At 43.3% G+C, this 18011-nt stretch overlaps 4 protein-coding genes across 5 annotated transcripts in view; 2 read left to right on the top strand and 2 right to left on the bottom strand.

Moving 5' to 3' along the window:
- The window catches only part of si:dkey-157l19.2 (NHS-like protein 3), a 30636-nt gene extending 25166 nt beyond the window's left edge, over positions 1-5470 (bottom strand). The window contains exon 1 of the mRNA XM_015970475.3: positions 5229-5470. The gene's annotated coding sequence lies outside the window, so the exon portion shown is untranslated. The remainder of the gene's footprint in view (positions 1-5228) is intronic.
- Positions 5471-7057: 1587 nt separating this feature from the next.
- Positions 7058-11514, top strand: LOC107392588 (syncoilin). Of its 2 annotated transcripts, XM_015970473.3 has the most exons (5): positions 7058-7146; positions 7336-7806; positions 7917-8327; positions 11046-11170; positions 11259-11514. In XM_015970473.3, the coding sequence occupies exons 2-5, from the start codon at positions 7342-7344 to the stop codon at positions 11362-11364; spliced, it is 1107 nt and encodes a 368-aa protein (XP_015825959.3). In that variant the 5' UTR covers positions 7058-7146; positions 7336-7341; the 3' UTR covers positions 11365-11514. The 2 variants fall into 2 exon arrangements, with proteins under 2 accessions (XP_015825959.3, XP_015825958.3); XM_015970472.3 differs by lacking the exon at positions 7058-7146 and having other exon boundaries at positions 7153-7806.
- Positions 11386-14535, bottom strand: rbbp4 (retinoblastoma binding protein 4). The gene is made up of 11 exons (XM_015970471.3): positions 14357-14535; positions 13774-13921; positions 13554-13699; positions 13277-13450; positions 13080-13195; positions 12801-12961; positions 12597-12723; positions 12436-12513; positions 12222-12356; positions 12027-12137; positions 11386-11951 (listed from the first exon to the last, which is right to left on the bottom strand). Exons 1-11 carry the CDS (start codon positions 14370-14372, stop codon positions 11889-11891), a joined length of 1275 nt encoding a protein of 424 aa, XP_015825957.1. The 5' UTR covers positions 14373-14535; the 3' UTR covers positions 11386-11888.
- Positions 14536-14898: 363 nt separating this feature from the next.
- On the top strand, positions 14899-16530 carry zbtb8os (zinc finger and BTB domain containing 8 opposite strand). Its single transcript, XM_015970474.3, has 7 exons — positions 14899-15096; positions 15254-15278; positions 15359-15480; positions 15604-15686; positions 15836-15888; positions 15965-16001; positions 16090-16530. Exons 1-7 carry the CDS (start codon positions 15015-15017, stop codon positions 16174-16176), a joined length of 489 nt encoding a protein of 162 aa, XP_015825960.1. The 5' UTR covers positions 14899-15014; the 3' UTR covers positions 16177-16530.
- Positions 16531-18011: the final 1481 nt, after the last annotated feature.

Genomic DNA, 18011 nt, shown 5'->3' with positions numbered 1-18011 from the left:
TATATATATATATATATATATATATATACACATATATATATACATACATATACACAGACGGACAGACAGACGGACGGACAGACAGACAGACAGACAGACAGACAGACAGACAGACAGACAGACAGACAGACAGACAGACAGACAGACAGACAGACAGACAGACAGACAGACAGACAGACAGACAGACAGACAGACAGACAGACAGACAGACAGACAGATAGATAGATAGATAGATAGATAGATAGATAGATAGATAGATAGATAGATAGATAGATAGATAGATAGATAGATAGATAGATAGATAGATAGATAGATAGATAGATAGGATGGTTTGCCAGGCTAGAAACTGGACTAATTTATGCAAATTAAATAAAAAGTGACATTTAACCTTTTTTTTTCTTTTGCTAAGAATTCAAATGTATTTTCAAGACCAAGAAAACAATCGATCCAACAACTCTATTATCTTTTTTCCTTCAATAATAAAATGTTTGATTAACAGGAATTTACAGCATCTTTCTCCACAAAAACCACATTATTTTTAGTCTTTATTGTGGAACAAACAAAAACAACTTTTTTGCAACTAATAAACAAAATAAAGTTAAATGTTGAAGTAGTGTTTATCTAAATTGCAGGAGAGCTTGTGTTTTATTTCAAACAAACTAACAGGTTGTTTGTAAGGTTATTGAGCAAAAGCTTGGTTTTTGTTCGCTACTGAGGCCCGTCTGAAAACTTTTAGAGAGCGCGACGAAGACACTCAGTAATAAGCTGCAGTGAAAGCCCAATAACAGGAAAGAAGAAGAAGACCTGTAGGTCTTCTCTCTCTGTGCACTTAGCACCGAGTTACTTCTGCTCTAAATTACAGTCATTTTAAAGTGACTAAGACTCGCGCATCAGACCTGACCACCATGATCAGACGTCGCTTATTTATTCACTTACAACCCACAGGCTGCTGAGTTCAACATCTCACATTACTCACATCACAGGACTCCTTCTGCACTGAGATGTCTGGGTTGTGGCAGAGACCACCCATGTGACAACACTTTGAGAAGGGTTGACAATCACAATGAGACTTAATTGACTGGGATGTGCATTGGTGAAACTATGGCGATACAATACGTATCACGATGCGATATATTGCGATACATTCAGTCAGACGATATTAGCGATTTTTTAGACTGAATTTGTAGAAGGAAAATTCAATAAACAGTCCAAACTGATACTTAACATGTTTAAGATGAGGTATCTGAACCGTAATAGAGGGATTCATATTTAAATGGGGGGAACAAAACCCACTGCACACTGCTGCTAACTAGCGGTCAGTGTTTGAATTACACCAAAAGAAAAGAAAAAACACAAATGTTTTCATGTAAATTCTTCCAAAAATTAGATACACGGTTTTTGAATATTAATGGAAAAAGTATCACGATATATTTCCATATCGATATTTTCTTACATTCTTAATAATTAAGACAGTGAATTGCAAACGTGTGCAAAACTTGATGTGCAAACATGTCAATTTGTTTGCAAGCACCGTGAGAATTGGCCATAAAACCTGTTGCAAAACTCACCTTCAACTTTAATTTTGCATAAATTCAGGCAATTTTGTGTCTCAAACTAGCCACCAATAAGTCACAGTCAAGTGAAACAATAAATAGTCAATGGGTTTGTTTCCACCGGGCAAGCAGTGGCGTGTATCGGACGTTTCCCAGAAGCACGGTGTTGCCGCGCTCCGATATATTCACGCGTGCCAGGTCTACTTTTTAAGGGCTACGCTTCCAGAACACGTCACGCTCAGCAGTTCAGATCGGGATTAACGGGAAATTAAACATGGGAGCAGTCTAAAGTATCCAGTATGTTTCAAAATAAAAGACCCGCCTTCATGTGATGGAAAGCTGGAGTTAGCCCTTTAAACACCTAAAATGTTCAGCTTGAATTTGTTGGATTTTTTAAGTCATTAATCTTAATTGCAAAGTTGCTTCATAGTTCTAGCAATTTTTTTAATCTCTTGCTTTGTAAAAAAAAAATAGAGGCAAAAAAATGCGATTTCTGAACCAAACCTGTGACATCGTAAGGTTTTGAGTGGAGTCCTACGTCAATTTGCTAAAAACGTAGTCCCCTCCCACTCCTTTTCTCCCTCGAACGCCAGATTTGTGTGAGTTTTACGACTGGCTTCAGTCGTGCTGAAGCATGCCAACCTGCTGTTTACTTAGCCTTTAGAAACGTCAAACCTCACGTCGGACAGAAGATACCATTCTAACCTCGCAAACCTCCACACGTTGTGTCAATAGCTGCTGCAATGACACGGACGGCGGTGCACACACGCAAAGTAAACAGGAACAGAAGATAGTTTATGCACCAACATGTTAAAGCCATATGCTCTGCAGCTCCAGGGCATGGATTCCTGAGCAAATCTGCATCTGTTCTTATCTCAGGCAGACGCGTCAACGACGCTGGGGCGACGTAGAGCAGTGACACCTGCCTGGCCTGGAGCTCAACCCTGCTGCAACGGTGAACGTGGTAATTTAGGATTAAACTCCATGAAAGCAAAGACAGTTTTGGGAGACCTTTAGATGTACACACCCTAAACAGATCAGTGTCAAAGCTGAGTTGCAGGTAATTCCCTGTATTCTTAGGGGGGGGGCATGTCATGTACAACAGGTTAAGTCAGTATAAGACCCAAACAAGAGTTGAAGAACTTTTGCCCTTTTACAGCCGCCCCTGAACGCTTCTTTTAATCCTATCGCAAACAGAAGCAATGTGAAATCTCACAGGTAAGTGAGCAGCCTGGGGGACAAAGGAGGGGGCGACAGGAAGTGGAAATGTAACCGCACTGAGTCACGCTGAGAAGCTGCCGGCACAGACCTCACGGGGATAAGGCGGGAGGGAGTGGCGGTGATAGAGACAGCCACCTTTGTTTGAATTAGGACCGGCTCCGTTTATCCACTGGTTGTTTCACATCCATGCCTAGGCTGTTGGTTTCCCATGGCACGGCTCCTTAAGCTGCACGAGCGGAGATAAATGACAGGTTAGGAGGTTAACGCGGACGCTTTGGAGCTGCTCCAAGTCTACACAAAGGGGTTTTGAATCAACGCCTCAAATGGAAAGCAACAAGTCTGTTGCTAAATAGCAAATGTTGAGCAAAACTGGTGTTGCAGCGCAGCACCTGCAGGCATCAGTCAGGGCGTTGGCCGCCTTCTCTAGGCTTTATCAAACAAAGGAGAGCATTGCTACTCAAAGCAAACTTAAGTAACCTTGTCCTCATGTGAGAGCGCTCAGCGTAGCAGACATGCGCCGTGACGAACGTGACAGGAAAACTGGACATGCTCCATTACCGGGAACTCCAGGAGGGTTTCGTCTGACTCGTTGTGACTAAACAAACTTTTGAAGTTAGTTGCATTAACTGCACAAGTTTCCACCTCTAATTCCAGACACACACAAAAAAAGCTAAGAACAAGAGAAAAGTGGTGAGACGTCAAGAGCAGAAACTGTGGGTGGCCCCACGTCTCCAGGAGTTTGTTTTCTTGCCAGGGCAGCGACGTAAACACGCAGTGGCAAAGAACTTGGACTGAAAGACAATCCTTTACTGACATTATGTGGTCTCATTGTTAGCTACAGAAGAGGATCCAGTTTCAGAAAACTGGCCGTGTAGGTAACAAGAATGACAAAATAAACACGAACGAGCCAAGATTTCCTCAAGCTGCGTGGCTTTCTGGTGTGTGTGTGCGTGTGTGTGTGTGTGTGTGTGTGTGTGTGAGTGTGTGTGTGTGTGTGCGTTACAGCAGGACAATCTGTGATGAGTTAATGCAAGCTGGAGGGCCGCGAAGCCGCCTTGCAGCAGCATGTCTGGTAAGAGCGGCAGCTGCATTCCTGAGAGATTGATAATTACCGTCTGAAGACCTCTTCTTTCAAAATGTGATTTCACCCTCCCCAGCCCACGCTTACGTAGTCCCCCACGCCTGCAGGACTCACCCGGGAGGAACATGGATAATGGCTGGCACATGGGAGTCATTTAGATATAATACTGTAATATGCAGTTGTGTGTTTCCACTGATCATCTGCTGCGCATGAGTAGAAACACTCCTGCCAAGGCCCAGAAAGCCTTGTTTTCAACAAAGCAAAGGGCATGTTTGTGTTTGCTTTATTTTCCGGGGTTGCAGAGAAGTCAAAGTTTGGACTATGACCTTACAGACCCCTTTAAAAAGGCGGTAGAGATAGAGGAAACTGAAGAGCGACGCCTTCAAATATGGAGCAAGGAATCACCTCCATCCCATTATCTTAACTGATTTAATATCTCCTGGGCGGAGATAAGGACCACTGACGATCTACTCATGTTCCTGATTACCAGCTCACAGTTTCCCACTCGTGAGCATGTGACACACACACACACGACTCAAGTCAGTCACCAATTGTTCCTCTTCTGGACCAGCTGCTGCGACCTTTCCTCCACTGAGAAGCTGGAAAGCAGAACGTGAACCAAAACCATTTACCAAGAAAATGATGCAAGTTTCAGAGTTTCCCGAAAGAAGATGGCTCCTCTGTTTTCTGCAGATCAAAGCCTGCCTGGATGTTCTGCTGCATCTTTGCTCCCTTGGAGCACCTGTAATTTCCACAGGTACAAGCCTTGGCATGGCAGCCTGGTGAAGAAGGAGCACCAGTATGTGACACGCCCTTTTTAAACAAATAACTCAGTCTTGGCCTCACCTAATGAAGGGTGCAAAAGGGTAAATATCAAGAAAGAACAAAACTGCAGCTTCTATAAAGGACAAATAAGATCCTGCAGTTATTTTTTGTCTAAAGTCCTGGGGATGCAGCAGAAAAACTGAAAAAAGCTCATTTTGATCAGCATCCATGCTTTCCCAGTGACTGGCACAGATGAAACCAGCATGTCAGAGTCATAGGGAAGTCACTTCCAGCTGGGGAAAAAAGGCAACAATGGCCTTTATTGTCACAGGAAGCAGCAGAAGTCTAGATTACCTCTGCTTTGGTCATCCTCATCTTTTGCCTGCTTTTAAAATCAACCTTTCATTTGCACAAAACTTTGAATTCACAAATAACATTATAATTCTTCTCACTTCAAAATAAAATTTAAATGCGTTTTAAATAAAATGTATCTGGTAAATAAAAATAAATGGAAAATAAACAATTTTAACAGGATTTAATTCTAGTTTCTATTGAACCAGACGGAATAAACTCAAACAAATAACTTTGTAAACAAATGTAAACAATACCTTTTAGTTTTAAACGATCCGATTCACTCACTCTCCATTAAAGGCTTCTCCCCGAGGCGTCATTCCTTTCCCAGAGCCACACTTTTTTCACAGTCCGAAGGAAAACTTCAGGTGAAACATTTCCGCGTCAACAACGCGACTTTTACTTATAAGAACGGCCCCGCTCTTTCCTCCGCGCTGGTTCCGCTCCAGTCTGTCGAGAAAACGGAGGTTTCCTCCGCAGTCATGTGCTGTCCGTCTGCAACTAAACCGGGGAGAAGCGGAGGAGTGAGGGGAGGGGAAACGCCGACCTGCTGCAGCTCCCACCTGGTAGGAGGCTGGGCGCGCGCGCTCTCAGGTGAGGCTGCGCTCGGTGTTATGGTGACATCTAGTGGCGTAAAGCCGGAACTGCATCTTTGGAGCAAAGCGCGTCACTTTAACACCACTGATAGTACAAATAAAATTAATTAAAAATATCAAAACTATTCTTTGAATCTCTAGATCACTTTATGCTGAAACTAAATAAATAATAGTACCATCCATGGTTCTCACCGAGTTAAATTATTTATTTAACAATTTTGTTCATTTTTTCAGTCACTGAACACAATTTTTTTCATTTCATTCCCATTTTCATTCATATAAAGAAATAAATAATTTGTCTCTCTATATGTTGTTTATTTGTATTTTTCACACATTCCTTTTATTTCATCTTACAAATATTTGTTCTGAAAACAAAATCCAGACTTAAATACTGACTTCATGGGGACTTTTTCTGTATTTTTGTATTTGCATTGACCTTGGTGCATAACTATCATATTTTCTGTTAAGTTTTGTAAGCATATTTTCTTTTAGGGCTTTTTATTTTTGTCTGTTTATTTATTTTAGTCCTTTCGCTGCATTTTATGTTGTGTATTGTTTTTATTGTTTTTAATTTCTGTGAAGCACTTTAGCCAGTTTTATACTGCTGTAAGATGCTATACAAATCAAGTTGGCTTGGCTGAGAGTCTAATAAAGCATTTTTCAATTCCATTATGTGCAAAAGAAAGAAATAAGCAGTATGGATAATTTTAATGATTTACTTGTTATTTCAACATGCTGCATGGTGGTGCAGTTGTTAGCACTGTTGCCTCGCAGCACGAAGGTTGCAGGTTCGAAACTCGGCTGCGGCCATTCTGCGTGGAGTTGCGTGTTCTCCCCATGCATGCGTGGGTATCCTCCAGGTACTCCCGTTTGCCCCACAGATCACAACATGCCCTATAGGTTATGAATTATAAGTCGCTTTGGATAAAAGCGTCTGCTAATTGAATAAACATAATAAACATAAAACATAACACCTTTTATCCCGACTGCACATCAGCATTTTAGATAATAATCTGCACTCGAGGAAATAAAAAACTAAAACATGCAACTTATCTTTACAAACGGCTTTTACAGACGTTTCATCTGATTAAAACAGATCTAATTGTGACTAATTTAAAATATCCCTTTTAAAAATAACTTCTAACTTGTTCGAGTTCCACCTTTGCAATGATGTGCTACTTTCTGCGATCTTCGATAGGCAGCATGCAAAACATTTAAAACAAATGAGTTTATTAATCATGCAAACTTCACACACAGCTCAGCTGTTGGCACTATCCTGCAGCTTTGCCTGAGGTCTGATGTTTATAGTTAAAAAACAGGCAGTCAGTCCGTATAAATATAGCCCTCTGTGGAGCAGGCTGGTCCAGGCACGATGCATCCGGGGCATTTCAGCCCGTCTGTTCCCAGCACTGACACAGTTAGCAAACCCCATGAGAAAGTCTTAGATAGAGTTTCCCCCATGCCTTCTGTGTTATTAATAAACATAAAGTGCTCTTGTGTTTTTTTCCTGGAGACAGGCTGAGCACAGAGCTCCTTACAGCTAAACCCTGCTACTAAAACGTCTAAAACCTGCAGAAAAGTGAGTAAAACGTCTGTGAAGATGAGTTGTTGATCATATCTGTCAGGTGCAGGCTTTTGATGACGAGCTTGAGTAAACTTATGAGCTAGCAGAATTAGCTTGTTGGCTGTGTTAACCTATAAAGGCAACATGGTGATTAAATCCACATAATCATGTTGACTAATGGTAGTCACATTGTTTCTACTGAAGCTTGTCATGGGTAGTAAAAGACCAGCAGAGGAACATAAACACCTGACATCCACTGAGGAGTCACGTGTGGAGGAAATGTCTAAAAACATCCTGACTGGCTCTGAGGCAGAAACAGCCGTCGTCCTGCATGAATGCACACAACACAACACGCCCGAGGTGGGCATGGATGAACTGGGACTGCTTTTTGATTCCCGGATCAATGAAGTGTCTCGTCTGGAAAGGCAGAGAGATGAAATGATCCAAGAGCTTCTTGAGCTGCAGGAGCCCATGCTGCAGGTGGTGGAGCTCCTCAGAGGGAAGCTGAGTGATGCTCGGAGGCTGCTCACGCTGGCTCAGCTGGACTATAACGCTGTGCATGAGGACGTACAGCAGGTGAAGGTGAAATTATTCCTCACAACCAGAGACAGCATTCAGAGCCAGGTGACTCTGGATGCATGCAAGTATGAGGTGGCTCAGTCCAGGATTACACAGGTAAGGGGTCACGATTTCAACCGTAACATAATAAAAGTGTGATTTTACTTTCCTGTTTGATTTGATTTTGCTCTTAAATACAATAAGGGTTAAGTTGCATTTATTTATAGGAGGAACTCAATGGCCATCTCCAGCATCTGAGTCAAGAGCTTTCCCAGCTGCAGGTTGCTCATCAGAACCTGCTCATCTCCCTCAGGGATCGGGCCCGTAGGCCTTGGAGGTCTAGAGCCATGAGCGACGTCAGCCAATGTCGGCAAGCTTCTGTCAGGCTGCAGAGGAGGCTCAGTGGCAGCGTGAGGGCGCTGGAGGGCTGGTATGAGCCTCGCCTCATGGCCCTGCTGAAGAGGAGGCAGGTGGCGGAGGAAGCTTTGAGAAACTCCAGGGAGCAGGCGACTGACCTGAGGGCCCGTCTGGGGCCCCTGATTGGAGAAATAGAGAGGCTGGGGGTGCAGAGATCTTGTCTGGAGAAGAAGATCATGCTTATGGAGACAGAGAGGGAAGAGAAAGCTGCACTTCATAAGGTATCACACATTGAACAGGTTACATTACCAGAGGATGTTTCTGTGCTAGCTATATAACATGCCCCTATCTCACCTGCTTAAAAAGAAGGAGAACATATGTGAGGATGCTTTTCATTGGTTACAGCTTGAATTCAACACTATTATCCCCCTGTAAACTTGTGCTGAAGCGATCAAGGGCTGGGGACAATTATGTGCAGTTGGATAGTCCATCCTCACCAATAGGCCCCAAGCAGCGAGAGCCGGTAAGCACAGCAGTCCCTCACTAGTCTTAAACACCAGAACACAACAGGGTTGTGTGCTCGGCCTCCTCCGTTTTCACCCATGACCGTGTTGGTAGACACACTACAAACCCCATCACCAAGTATGCAGATGACACAACCATCATAGGCCTCATCTCAGCCAATAGAGAAGATGAGCAGGCCCTGAGTAACTGGTGCCTGGACAACAACTTACATCTCAGCTTCAGGGAGAGAGGTAAAAAGGGTCAGCAGCTTTAAGCTACTTGGAATAAACATCATGGAGGGCCTCATGTGGACCCACCACACTGACAAGGTGGCCAAGAAAGTGTGTCAACGGCTCTGACTTCATGCAGAGGTTTGGGAAACTGGGAACAAACATCAACGTGGTAAAAATGATAAATGGCCTGTATTTGATATAGTGCCTTCTACAGTTCTACAACCGCCCAAGGCGCTTCACAACACAAACAATATTCCACCCACTGCTGGTTGAGATAAACTACAATGTAGCCACAGCTGCCCTGGGGAGCACTGACAAAGGCGAGGTCGCCGTCCGCCAAAGTCCACCACCAGCAAGCAAGGCAGGCAAAGTGTCTTGCCCTGGAACATACAGGGCTTGAACCTTCAACCGTCCAGTTACAGGGCAAGCACTTGACTCCTCTGCCACCGTCGCCAATGGTGATATGGCAACTCGCTATTTCACAAAAATTCTACAGAGCAGTGGTTGAAAGACTGTTGATGGGCGGCATGAATATCTGGTGTGGGAGCTGCTCTAGAGTCAGAGATCACTAAAGAAAGCGGTGAAGGCAGAAGAGCACGTCCTAGGTAAGACTACTGCCTATCGAAGACATCTACCTTTAACGGTGCAGACATAAAGCTATCAGCATCATCAGTGACCGCAGTGTTTACCCGGCAACCATTCAGCAGGCATTTCAGGAGTCTGTCTGGAAATCCAGATAGTTTCGACCATCAGTTTATTTGGGTCTTGAATCAGCAACTCATTTACTGCCTGGAGACTAATTTAGATATTGAGCTTTGGACACCTACCAACTACAGGGGGATCACACTCCTGAGCCTTCCTGGTAAGGTCTATTCAGGGCTTCTGGAGAGGAGGGTCCGTCGGATTGTTGAACCTCAGATTCTGGAGAAGCAATGTGGTTTTCGTCCTGGCCGTGGAACCTGGACCAACTCTATACCCTTAGGGGAATTTGCCCAACCAATCTACATGTGTTTTGTGGATTTGGAGAAGGGGTTTGACCGCGTCCCTCGGGGGGCCCTGTGGGGGGGTACTCTGGGAGTATGGGGTACCAGGCCCTCTGAAACGGGCTGTTAGGTCCCTGTATGACCGGTGTCAGAGCTTGGTCCACATTGCCGGCAGTAAGTCGGGCTCGTTCCCAGTGAGAGTTGGACTCTGCCAAGGCTGCCCTTTGTCACCCATTCTGTTCATAACCTTTATGGACAGGATTTCTAGGTGCAGCCAAGGTGTGGAGGGCATCCGTTTTGGTGGCCTGAGGATCAGGTCTCTGCTTTTTGCAGATGATGTGGTCCTGTTGGCTTCATCAGAACGTGATCTTCAGCTTTCGCTGGAGCGGTTCGCAGCCGAGTGTGAAGCAGCTGGGATGAGAATCAGCTCCTCTAAATCTGAGACCATGGTCTTGATTCAGAAAAGGGTAGAATGTTTTCTCCGGGTCAGGGATGGGGTCCTGCCCCAAGTGGAGGAGTTTAAGTATCTCGGGGTCTTGTTCACGAGTGAGGGAAACCTGGAGCGTGAGATCGATAGGCGGATTGGTGCTGCATCTGCAGTGATGCGGGCGTCGTACTGGTCTGTCGGGGTGAAGAGAGAGCTGAGTCAGAAGGCGAAGCTCTCGATTTACCGGTCGATCTACGTTCCTACCCTCACCTATGGTCATGAGCTTTGGGTAGTGACAGAAAGAACGAGATAGCGGATACAAGCGGCCAAAATGAGTTCTCTCCGCAGAGTGGCTGGGCTCTCCCTTAGAGATAGGGTGAGAAGCTCGGTCATTTGGGAGGGGCTTGGAGTAGACCCGCTGCTCCTCCACATCGAGAGGGGCCAGTTGAGGCGACTCGGACATCTGGTCAGGATGCCTCCTTGGTGAGGTTTTCCGGTCACGTCCAACCAGGAGGAGACCTAAAGGTAGACCCAGGACACGTTGGAGGGACTATGTCTCTCACCTGGCCAGGGAACACCTTGGGATTCCCCCGGAGGAGCTGGCCCAGGTGGCTGGGGAGACGGAAGTCTGGGCCTCTCGGCTTAGGCTACTGACCCTGCGACCCGACTCTGGATAAGCGGATGCAAATGGATGGATGGAGCTTTGGACATTGAACTTTTTCTATTTCTGATTGAACATTGTTGAATGAAAGTGATCGTCTTCTGTCAAGCATGTTTGATTATAATATTCACGTACGTTAATTAACTCACAAATGACAAAAGTGAAGTTGAGGATTTGTGATATTTTTACAGGAAACGGTGGAGAATCTACAGACATCTCTGAGAAAACTTCAGCTGGAGTTTAATGTTCAGAAAATGTATAAAAAAGATTTGGAGATGCTTATAAATGGCCTTGAAACAGATCTCACATTTCTCAGGTAAATTTACTCCCATTTTATTAGCTTTAACTTATTTTAAAGCATGAAAATCCAGAAAACAAATGACTAACAAACTGTTTTTATGCAGAGGAAGGAATGAACCCAGGACTACGGCAGAGGAAGGCCAGTTTCCCATTATTATTCCTAATCAAACCACGTCCCGGACAGACTCTTGCGTGCAATCCAATCTGTAACAGGAAGTGCAACTACACAGCTTTACTGTAAATATTTTATTATGAATATACTTAGGTACACAAAAGATAAGATGCAGCACAGAGAAACAAAAATGCAGAAAAACCCAACAGAAACAACAATTCACAATCTGGAAAATTCAACTACGAAAAGAAAAAAAGAGCAAATCAAAAGGAAAACCAGCAGTATGTACAGTTGTATTGCAAATGGATCGCTGCAGACCTGTCCTCTGCACAGCTAATGGAAAAGAAATAAAAGAATTTGAACGGTAAACACGTCTGATGTTTCATTAAAGGCCAGAATTAATTTAGAAAACCTAGAACATCAAAAAGTCAGACGGAAACAAACGCCGTTTTAAAACACATCGCAACACAATGACAGTGCCAGATGATTCTTCCATTTTCCTCCAAAACACTGCTGCTCAAAATTATTTGTGTGAAAGTTTTCAATGTTTAGAGGTGCAGCAGTGAGAAATGGATCCATTTTCAATAAGTAGGTCGAAAATGAAACGACGTTAAGACGGGACTCAGGCTTGGACCTCCGAGTCTGCGGCACCCTCCGGGTCCTCGTCGTTGTAGATATTTTCAGCCTGTAGAATGAAAATGTGAGTTTTTCCGGTTGGTACTTAACTGGATGCAGCAAATCGATGATTAAAAGCTCTCACCATTTGCCACACTTGCATGATGTTGTCCTCTGAAACTGAGCAGATGACCCATGGCTCGTTGGGGTTCCAGGAGAAGTCGGAGATCTTGGCTGTGTGTCCACCATGGATGAACTAAAAAGAACCAAAGTGGGGTGGATTAAGGGGTTAGTTTGAAGCGTAACTAAAGCAATAATCACCATCACCAGCGCAACCCACCAGCAGCTCAGGGGGGCCGTCCTCAGCATCCTCAGGAGACTGCTCCTCTCCGATCTTACTGAGGTCCCAGACGTTGAGCCGCCTGTCGGTGCCACTGGAGGCCAGGATGGTTTCGTTATGAGGAGACCACTGGACCTGTAAGGAGAAACCAGGTGAGATTTTCTGCTGAAAAGTTTAGCAGAAATGTGAGAAGAACGTTTGCTCCAACACTTACCTGGAAGATCTCGTCCTTGTGAGATTCAAACGAGTGGAGCTTCAGTTTCAGGTTCCTCAGATCCCAAAGAGCCACAGTCTGCAAAAACAATTCCATTTAAAAAAATGTATTCAAACAAAACCCCAACAGGCTGTCGCAGCGAGGACAGAAAGTTCTCGCACCTTGTCAGCGGAGCCGGTGGCCAGAATGAACTCGCTGTAGGGATTAAAAGACAGGCAGTTGACCTCTGCTGTGTGGGCGTCCACCGCGTGGCTGGGCTTGGAGGTGTTGTTAGACCTCGTGTCCCAGCTGTTCAAAAAATAAAAACAAAAACTACTTGATGCAAGCTCAGAACACAAGATATTTTACGGTATGAAGCTACTTACATCATGAGTTTCTGGTCATCTGCCACAGATCCAAAAAGCGACTCGTGGAGCAGATGCCAGGAGACGTCCTCCACCACAGCAGTGTGGCCTGTGAAAATAGTTTTGGCATCCACTATCTTCCCCTCCTTCGGCACCGTGCTGATATCCCACAGGCATATAGTCTAAGGGGTAAATAAAATAAAAAGCTAAATGTAAAATATAAATGGTACACATTCAGTAAAGTGCTCTACAACAACAAAAGATTACAATAGACCACAGTATTAAGAATGGATCGCTTACATGGTCATCAGAAGCACTAAGGAGGCATCCGCTGAGGTTTGGGTTCCAGGACAGGCCGTAGCCCTCCTTCTGGTGACCCCTGAGACGCAGGTCTGGGGTGCACTCTCCAGAAGGGTCTTAAATTCAAACAGAGCCAGCGTTGCAAGGAGATGCAAAGGGTGAGAATATCAAACTTGCTGCTTTGCCATAGATCTTACCAGGCTTAGAGGGATGTTTTGTGTAATCAAACACCAGCACATCGCTGGTGGGAGTCTTGGTGGCAATGATGCAGGGATTCTGGGGCATGTAACGGGCTCTGTTCACTTCTCCCTCATGGTTGATTTTTATCTCAATCTCTATTTTACCACTTACAGAGCCAAAGCCTCCAAACTCTGAAACAAAAGAGAACATGTCACTAAACCATTCACTGTAACAGATCCATTAATCAGCCCCTGTAGCCAACTAGACGTGCATGGCGCATTTTCGCCTTTTCACCTCCTTTTTCGCTGTCGTAGTGTGAAGCATCAAACTGGGCATCGTCGTTTGGAAGCTGAACACTGGCAATTACAAGGTGATTCTGCTCATCAGATGTGTGAGTCCCCAGAACCAGCCGATGCACACTATAATCCTTTCCCTCTGGTCTGTGGAGAGCGACGTGGATTACACAAAAATGCAGTTTCCTTGCATTTGCATAAGTGTAAAAGCACATTCTCACCTGGTGACGTCTGGCAGCCACTGAGCAGTGAGACTGGGCCACTCCAGGGCATGAGTCATGACCAGATCATAGAGGAAAGGGGTGTTCTTCTTCCAGATCTTGTACTCTTCATTGATCACCCTTTCTTCCACAGCGTCATCAAAAGCAGCTGCATAAAAAAACAACAACCAACATTAAAGTCATCCCTGCAAATCACCAATATGAACATAGAACTCTGAGAGGGAACAAAAACCATAGTATCATTTCGGTTATGTCAACCGAATAGTTCACTTGTCAAATTAGCATAATGGTTACCATATTAGCTAATTTTACAAATAAAATATAACAAGCATACGAGGAATGTAATCAAAATTACTACAAAACACTTATATACGCTAAATATATAAATCCGTGATCTGTATATTTGATGTTCCAAGTCCCGTGTCGCCAACGCGTTAGCGGCTACTAGCTAGCATGCCGCTAACAATGAAAGATTCTAGCTGCGCGCGAACCGTTGCCGGTCCACCCGGATTTGGGTTTTAAGCGTTCAATACGAAAAACCTTTCCACCTAATCCCGTAGTGACGATAGACTAACGCTCTTACCGTCTTTATCGGCCATTGCACCGTAGCTAATTAGCTGATTCAGGCTAAAAATGTGTTATTTTGGGGAAGAACGCACAGAACACAGCACGACAGCCCTGCAATGGCGCCAACTCCATAGAACAGGACTAGCCAACCAGCATACAGTAAAGTCGATCGGAAGTCTGACGTACACACGCTACTACTTCCGGAACGTCAATTTGATTACATGGGACATGGCAGCTCGGAATTTAGAAGTCGGGTAAACAAATTGGATTTGTGAGCAGGTGGACCTGTCCATTTACCTTACATTTTTAATTGAACTAGTATAACACAAATCTAAACTAAAGTAAACAATAAAGGAAAAATATTTTCCAATTTCTAATCAATTAGCCTACAACAGAAAAATAAATGATCATAGCCACTTTTGTAGAAAATTGTTTCTGTTTGTGTTAATACTGTAACTGATATTAGTTCTTTCTAATAAAAGATGCAAAATAAATTTGATGACGGAGTATATATTTTTATTCACTTACACTTTGTATTGTACAGACGTAAACGCGGACAATAGAATATACGAGCCACAACTTTGGACTTTGAACGCAGCATTTTCCTTTTCTTACGCTAACATGGTGTAAGGCAGAAATAGTCACTTTAAACGTTTAAAAGGCTTAAAACTACAATGGAAGACCGTGAACTAGATTTGACAGATGATCAGAAAGCTATTAAAGCTAAATACCCGCCGATCAACAAGAAATATGAATGTAAGTACGAAATAATGATACAGCAAGTTGTTAGCTTAGCTGTTTTCCTCATGTAACAGTGGAAGAAAGTCTTCAACTTTTCAAATGAAGTTGTTGAATGTAATCATCATAGCTGTTTCTTTTCAGTAAATTGATGTCAGCCTGTGTTTTATTTCAGACCTGGATCACACAGCTGATGTACAGTGAGTGTCTCATTCCCCGTGCTGTGCAATGTTTGCTGCTCAGTAATCACAGTAAGAATATTTACATATTCATTTTAAAGAATCCACTCCTGGGGAGACTCTTTGGAGGAAGCCTTTGAGCAGTGTGCCATGGGGATGTTTGGCTACATGACGGACACAGAGACCGTGGAACCGATCGATACGGTGGAAGTGGAATCAGAAGGTGGGGATCGTTATCGGATGATCAGTTTATTGTGTTTTAGTTTTGCCGCTGATCAATGTACGTCATGCTGGTTTAACATGTGTAAAACACCTAAACAATCAATCTGCTTGTTCTGTTTCAAAGGTGAAGATATGGAGTCCCTTCTTTTCCACTTTTTAGACGACTGGTTATACAAGTTCTGTGCAGATCTTTTCTTTATTCCCAGGGTGAGTCTCTTGAATAGTTGTGAATACTTGTCCCCGCTAGCTTTGAAACATGCTCCGTCATGCTGGTTTCTTAAGCCATGGAGCAGTTTCCACATCACAAGTGTGAACTAAAGTAATCTAGTTAAACACGTCTTTTATTTGTTTATTAGGAGATCAAAGTTTTGTCCATTGACAGGATGCAGTTCAAAATTCGCTCTATTGGGTAAGTTTAGAATATTCAGTTAAACAAACCAGTTTGTATTTTTTATTTCCAACTCTTTCTATTTCCTTTTTTAAAGGTGGGGTGAAGAATTTTCTCTAGCAAAGCATCCGCAGGTAGGCCATGGAAGAAACTTTATTGTGAAAAGTGAGATTGGAAGAGACTATTGTTACTCATTTGTCCTGCTGTATGCCGTCTTTCAAGGGAACTGAGGTGAAAGCCATCACATACTCTGCAATGCAGATCCACGACAAAGAAAAACCAGAAATATTTGCTATCATTGATATCTGAAGATGCCTCAGACCGCACAGCAGACCTGGTTGACTGGAACTGAATGATCTACACAGCCATTTAACGTGGTCTTTGTATTTGAAGCACTGATTACTAAATAGGAAAATCTGTTTTTATATTGATGGAAGCTCTCTGTAAGATCATTTTAGAAGGTTTCATATCTGATAGATGCATTGACTTAGAAAAAAAACAAATTGAATGTAAATAATGTAAGAATTGGTATACTGAAAGTACATTTGATTAAAAAATTAAAATGTTGATATATGCTAATTAAAAATAATTACGTTGAATAATGTGACAAATTTCTGTTCATGACGTCTGATTTAATGTAAATAAATCAGTGAATGTTTGGGATTGATGGTTGACCCCCTTGGAATAATAGAATAATTGTTCAAGTTAAGACACTGACTTAAGCTAACTCGCACCTAATGGTGGAAAATGACCCAAGCAGAAAAGGGGAAAAGCAGTTATATAAAAATACTAGAAAAGTTTTCCCGGGAACTTGGCACTGATAAAATGATGCTCTGGTCATCAGGCAGCAGGAAAGGGGTTTGGAGATAAACTTTCAATGCACACCATTTGTGGAGTACCCCAAGGCTTTGTTTTTGGTTAACTCCTGTTTTCACTATACACTCACTGGCCACTTTATTGAGTACACCTGACCAACTGCTTATTAACACAAATTACTAATCAGCCAATCACATGGTGGCAACTCATTGTATTTAGGCACGTTGACATGGTCAAGACGATCCGCTGCAGTTCAAACTGAGCTTCAGAATAGGGAAGAAAGGTGATTTAAGGGACTTTGAACGTGGCATGGTTGTTGGTGCCAGATGGACTGCTCTTGAGTGTTTCAGAAACTTCTGATCTTCTGGGATTGTCACGCACAACCATCTCTACAGTCTGCAGAGAATAGTCCAAAAAAGAGAAAACATCCAGTGAGTGTCAGTTCTGTTGGTGTAAATGCCAGAGGTCAGAAGAGAATGGCCAAACTGGTTCGAGCTGATAGAAAGGCAATGGTAACTCAAATAAACACTCGTTACAACCAAGGAATGTAGAATAGCATCTCTGAATGCACAACACGTCAAACCTTGAGGCAGATGGACTACAGCAGCAGAAGACCATACTGGGTGCCACTTCTGTCAGCTAAGAACAGGAAACAGAGGCTACAATTCACACAGTCTCATCAAAATTGGGCAATAGAAGATTGGGTAATATGCTGCCTGGTCTGATGAGTCTTGATTTCTGCTTCTACATTCTGATGGTAGGGTCAGAATTTGGTGTCAACAACATGAAAGCAAGAATCCATCCTGCCTTGTACTAACGATTCAGGCTGGTGGTGGTGGTGGTGTAATGGTGTGGGGTACAATTTCTTGGCACATTTTGGGCCCCTTTGTATTAATTGATCATTGTTGCAATGCCACAGTCTACCTGAGTATTGTTGCTGACCATGTCCATCCCTTTATGACCACATTGTACCCATCTTCTGATGGCCAGTGTTGTACAAAAGTAATTAATTACTGTAATGCATTGCTTTTTGCTGTAATGTAAGGCATTAAGAAAATGGTAATATTTACTCGGTACAATTGTCAGTAACGCGGAAATTACAATGCATTTTTAAACCCAGAATCAAGATGTGGGTTTCCTAAAAATTCAAATTGTGGGAAGCCTGAAAAATGATTCAGTATCTACATATATGACGTCATTTATGGACTCAGCTTTGCGGGCATTCTATGAGCAGAGAGGACGCAGCGGTAATGGCTCAAATACTCCAGCTGCGTCCTGCATGCGGCCGCTGTTATATTCACAAAATCGCTCCTCCTAAACAAAGTAAT

The sequence above is a fragment of the Nothobranchius furzeri genome, chromosome 18 (assembly GCF_043380555.1).
Source record: "Nothobranchius furzeri strain GRZ-AD chromosome 18, NfurGRZ-RIMD1, whole genome shotgun sequence".
Taxonomy (NCBI): Eukaryota; Metazoa; Chordata; class Actinopteri; order Cyprinodontiformes; family Nothobranchiidae; genus Nothobranchius; species Nothobranchius furzeri.
This window is presented reverse-complemented; position numbering and strand designations above follow the sequence as displayed.

Excerpts from the sequence above, each read along its gene's own strand:
- rbbp4 (XM_015970471.3), bottom strand. Across the intron at positions 13,451-13,553 it reads CTACGACAGCGAAAAAGGAG|AGTTTGGAGGCTTTGGCTCT; the intron begins GTGAAAAGGCGA and ends CTTTTGTTTCAG. Across the intron at positions 12,138-12,221 it reads ACGGCCCCCCTGAGCTGCTG|TTCATCCATGGTGGACACAC; the intron begins GTGGGTTGCGCT and ends GGTTCTTTTTAG.
- zbtb8os (XM_015970474.3), top strand. The coding sequence starts at position 15,015 with ATGGAAGACCGTGAACTAGATTTGACAGATGATCAGAAAGCTATTAAA. Across the intron at positions 15,481-15,603 it reads GGTGGAAGTGGAATCAGAAG|GTGAAGATATGGAGTCCCTT; the intron begins GTGGGGATCGTT and ends TCTGTTTCAAAG. Across the intron at positions 15,889-15,964 it reads TTCAAAATTCGCTCTATTGG|GTGGGGTGAAGAATTTTCTC; the intron begins GTAAGTTTAGAA and ends CCTTTTTTAAAG.
- LOC107392588 (XM_015970472.3), top strand. The coding sequence starts at position 7,309 with ATGGTAGTCACATTGTTTCTACTGAAGCTTGTCATGGGTAGTAAAAGA. Across the intron at positions 7,807-7,916 it reads CTCAGTCCAGGATTACACAG|GAGGAACTCAATGGCCATCT; the intron begins GTAAGGGGTCAC and ends ATTTATTTATAG. Across the intron at positions 8,328-11,045 it reads AGAAAGCTGCACTTCATAAG|GAAACGGTGGAGAATCTACA; the intron begins GTATCACACATT and ends ATATTTTTACAG.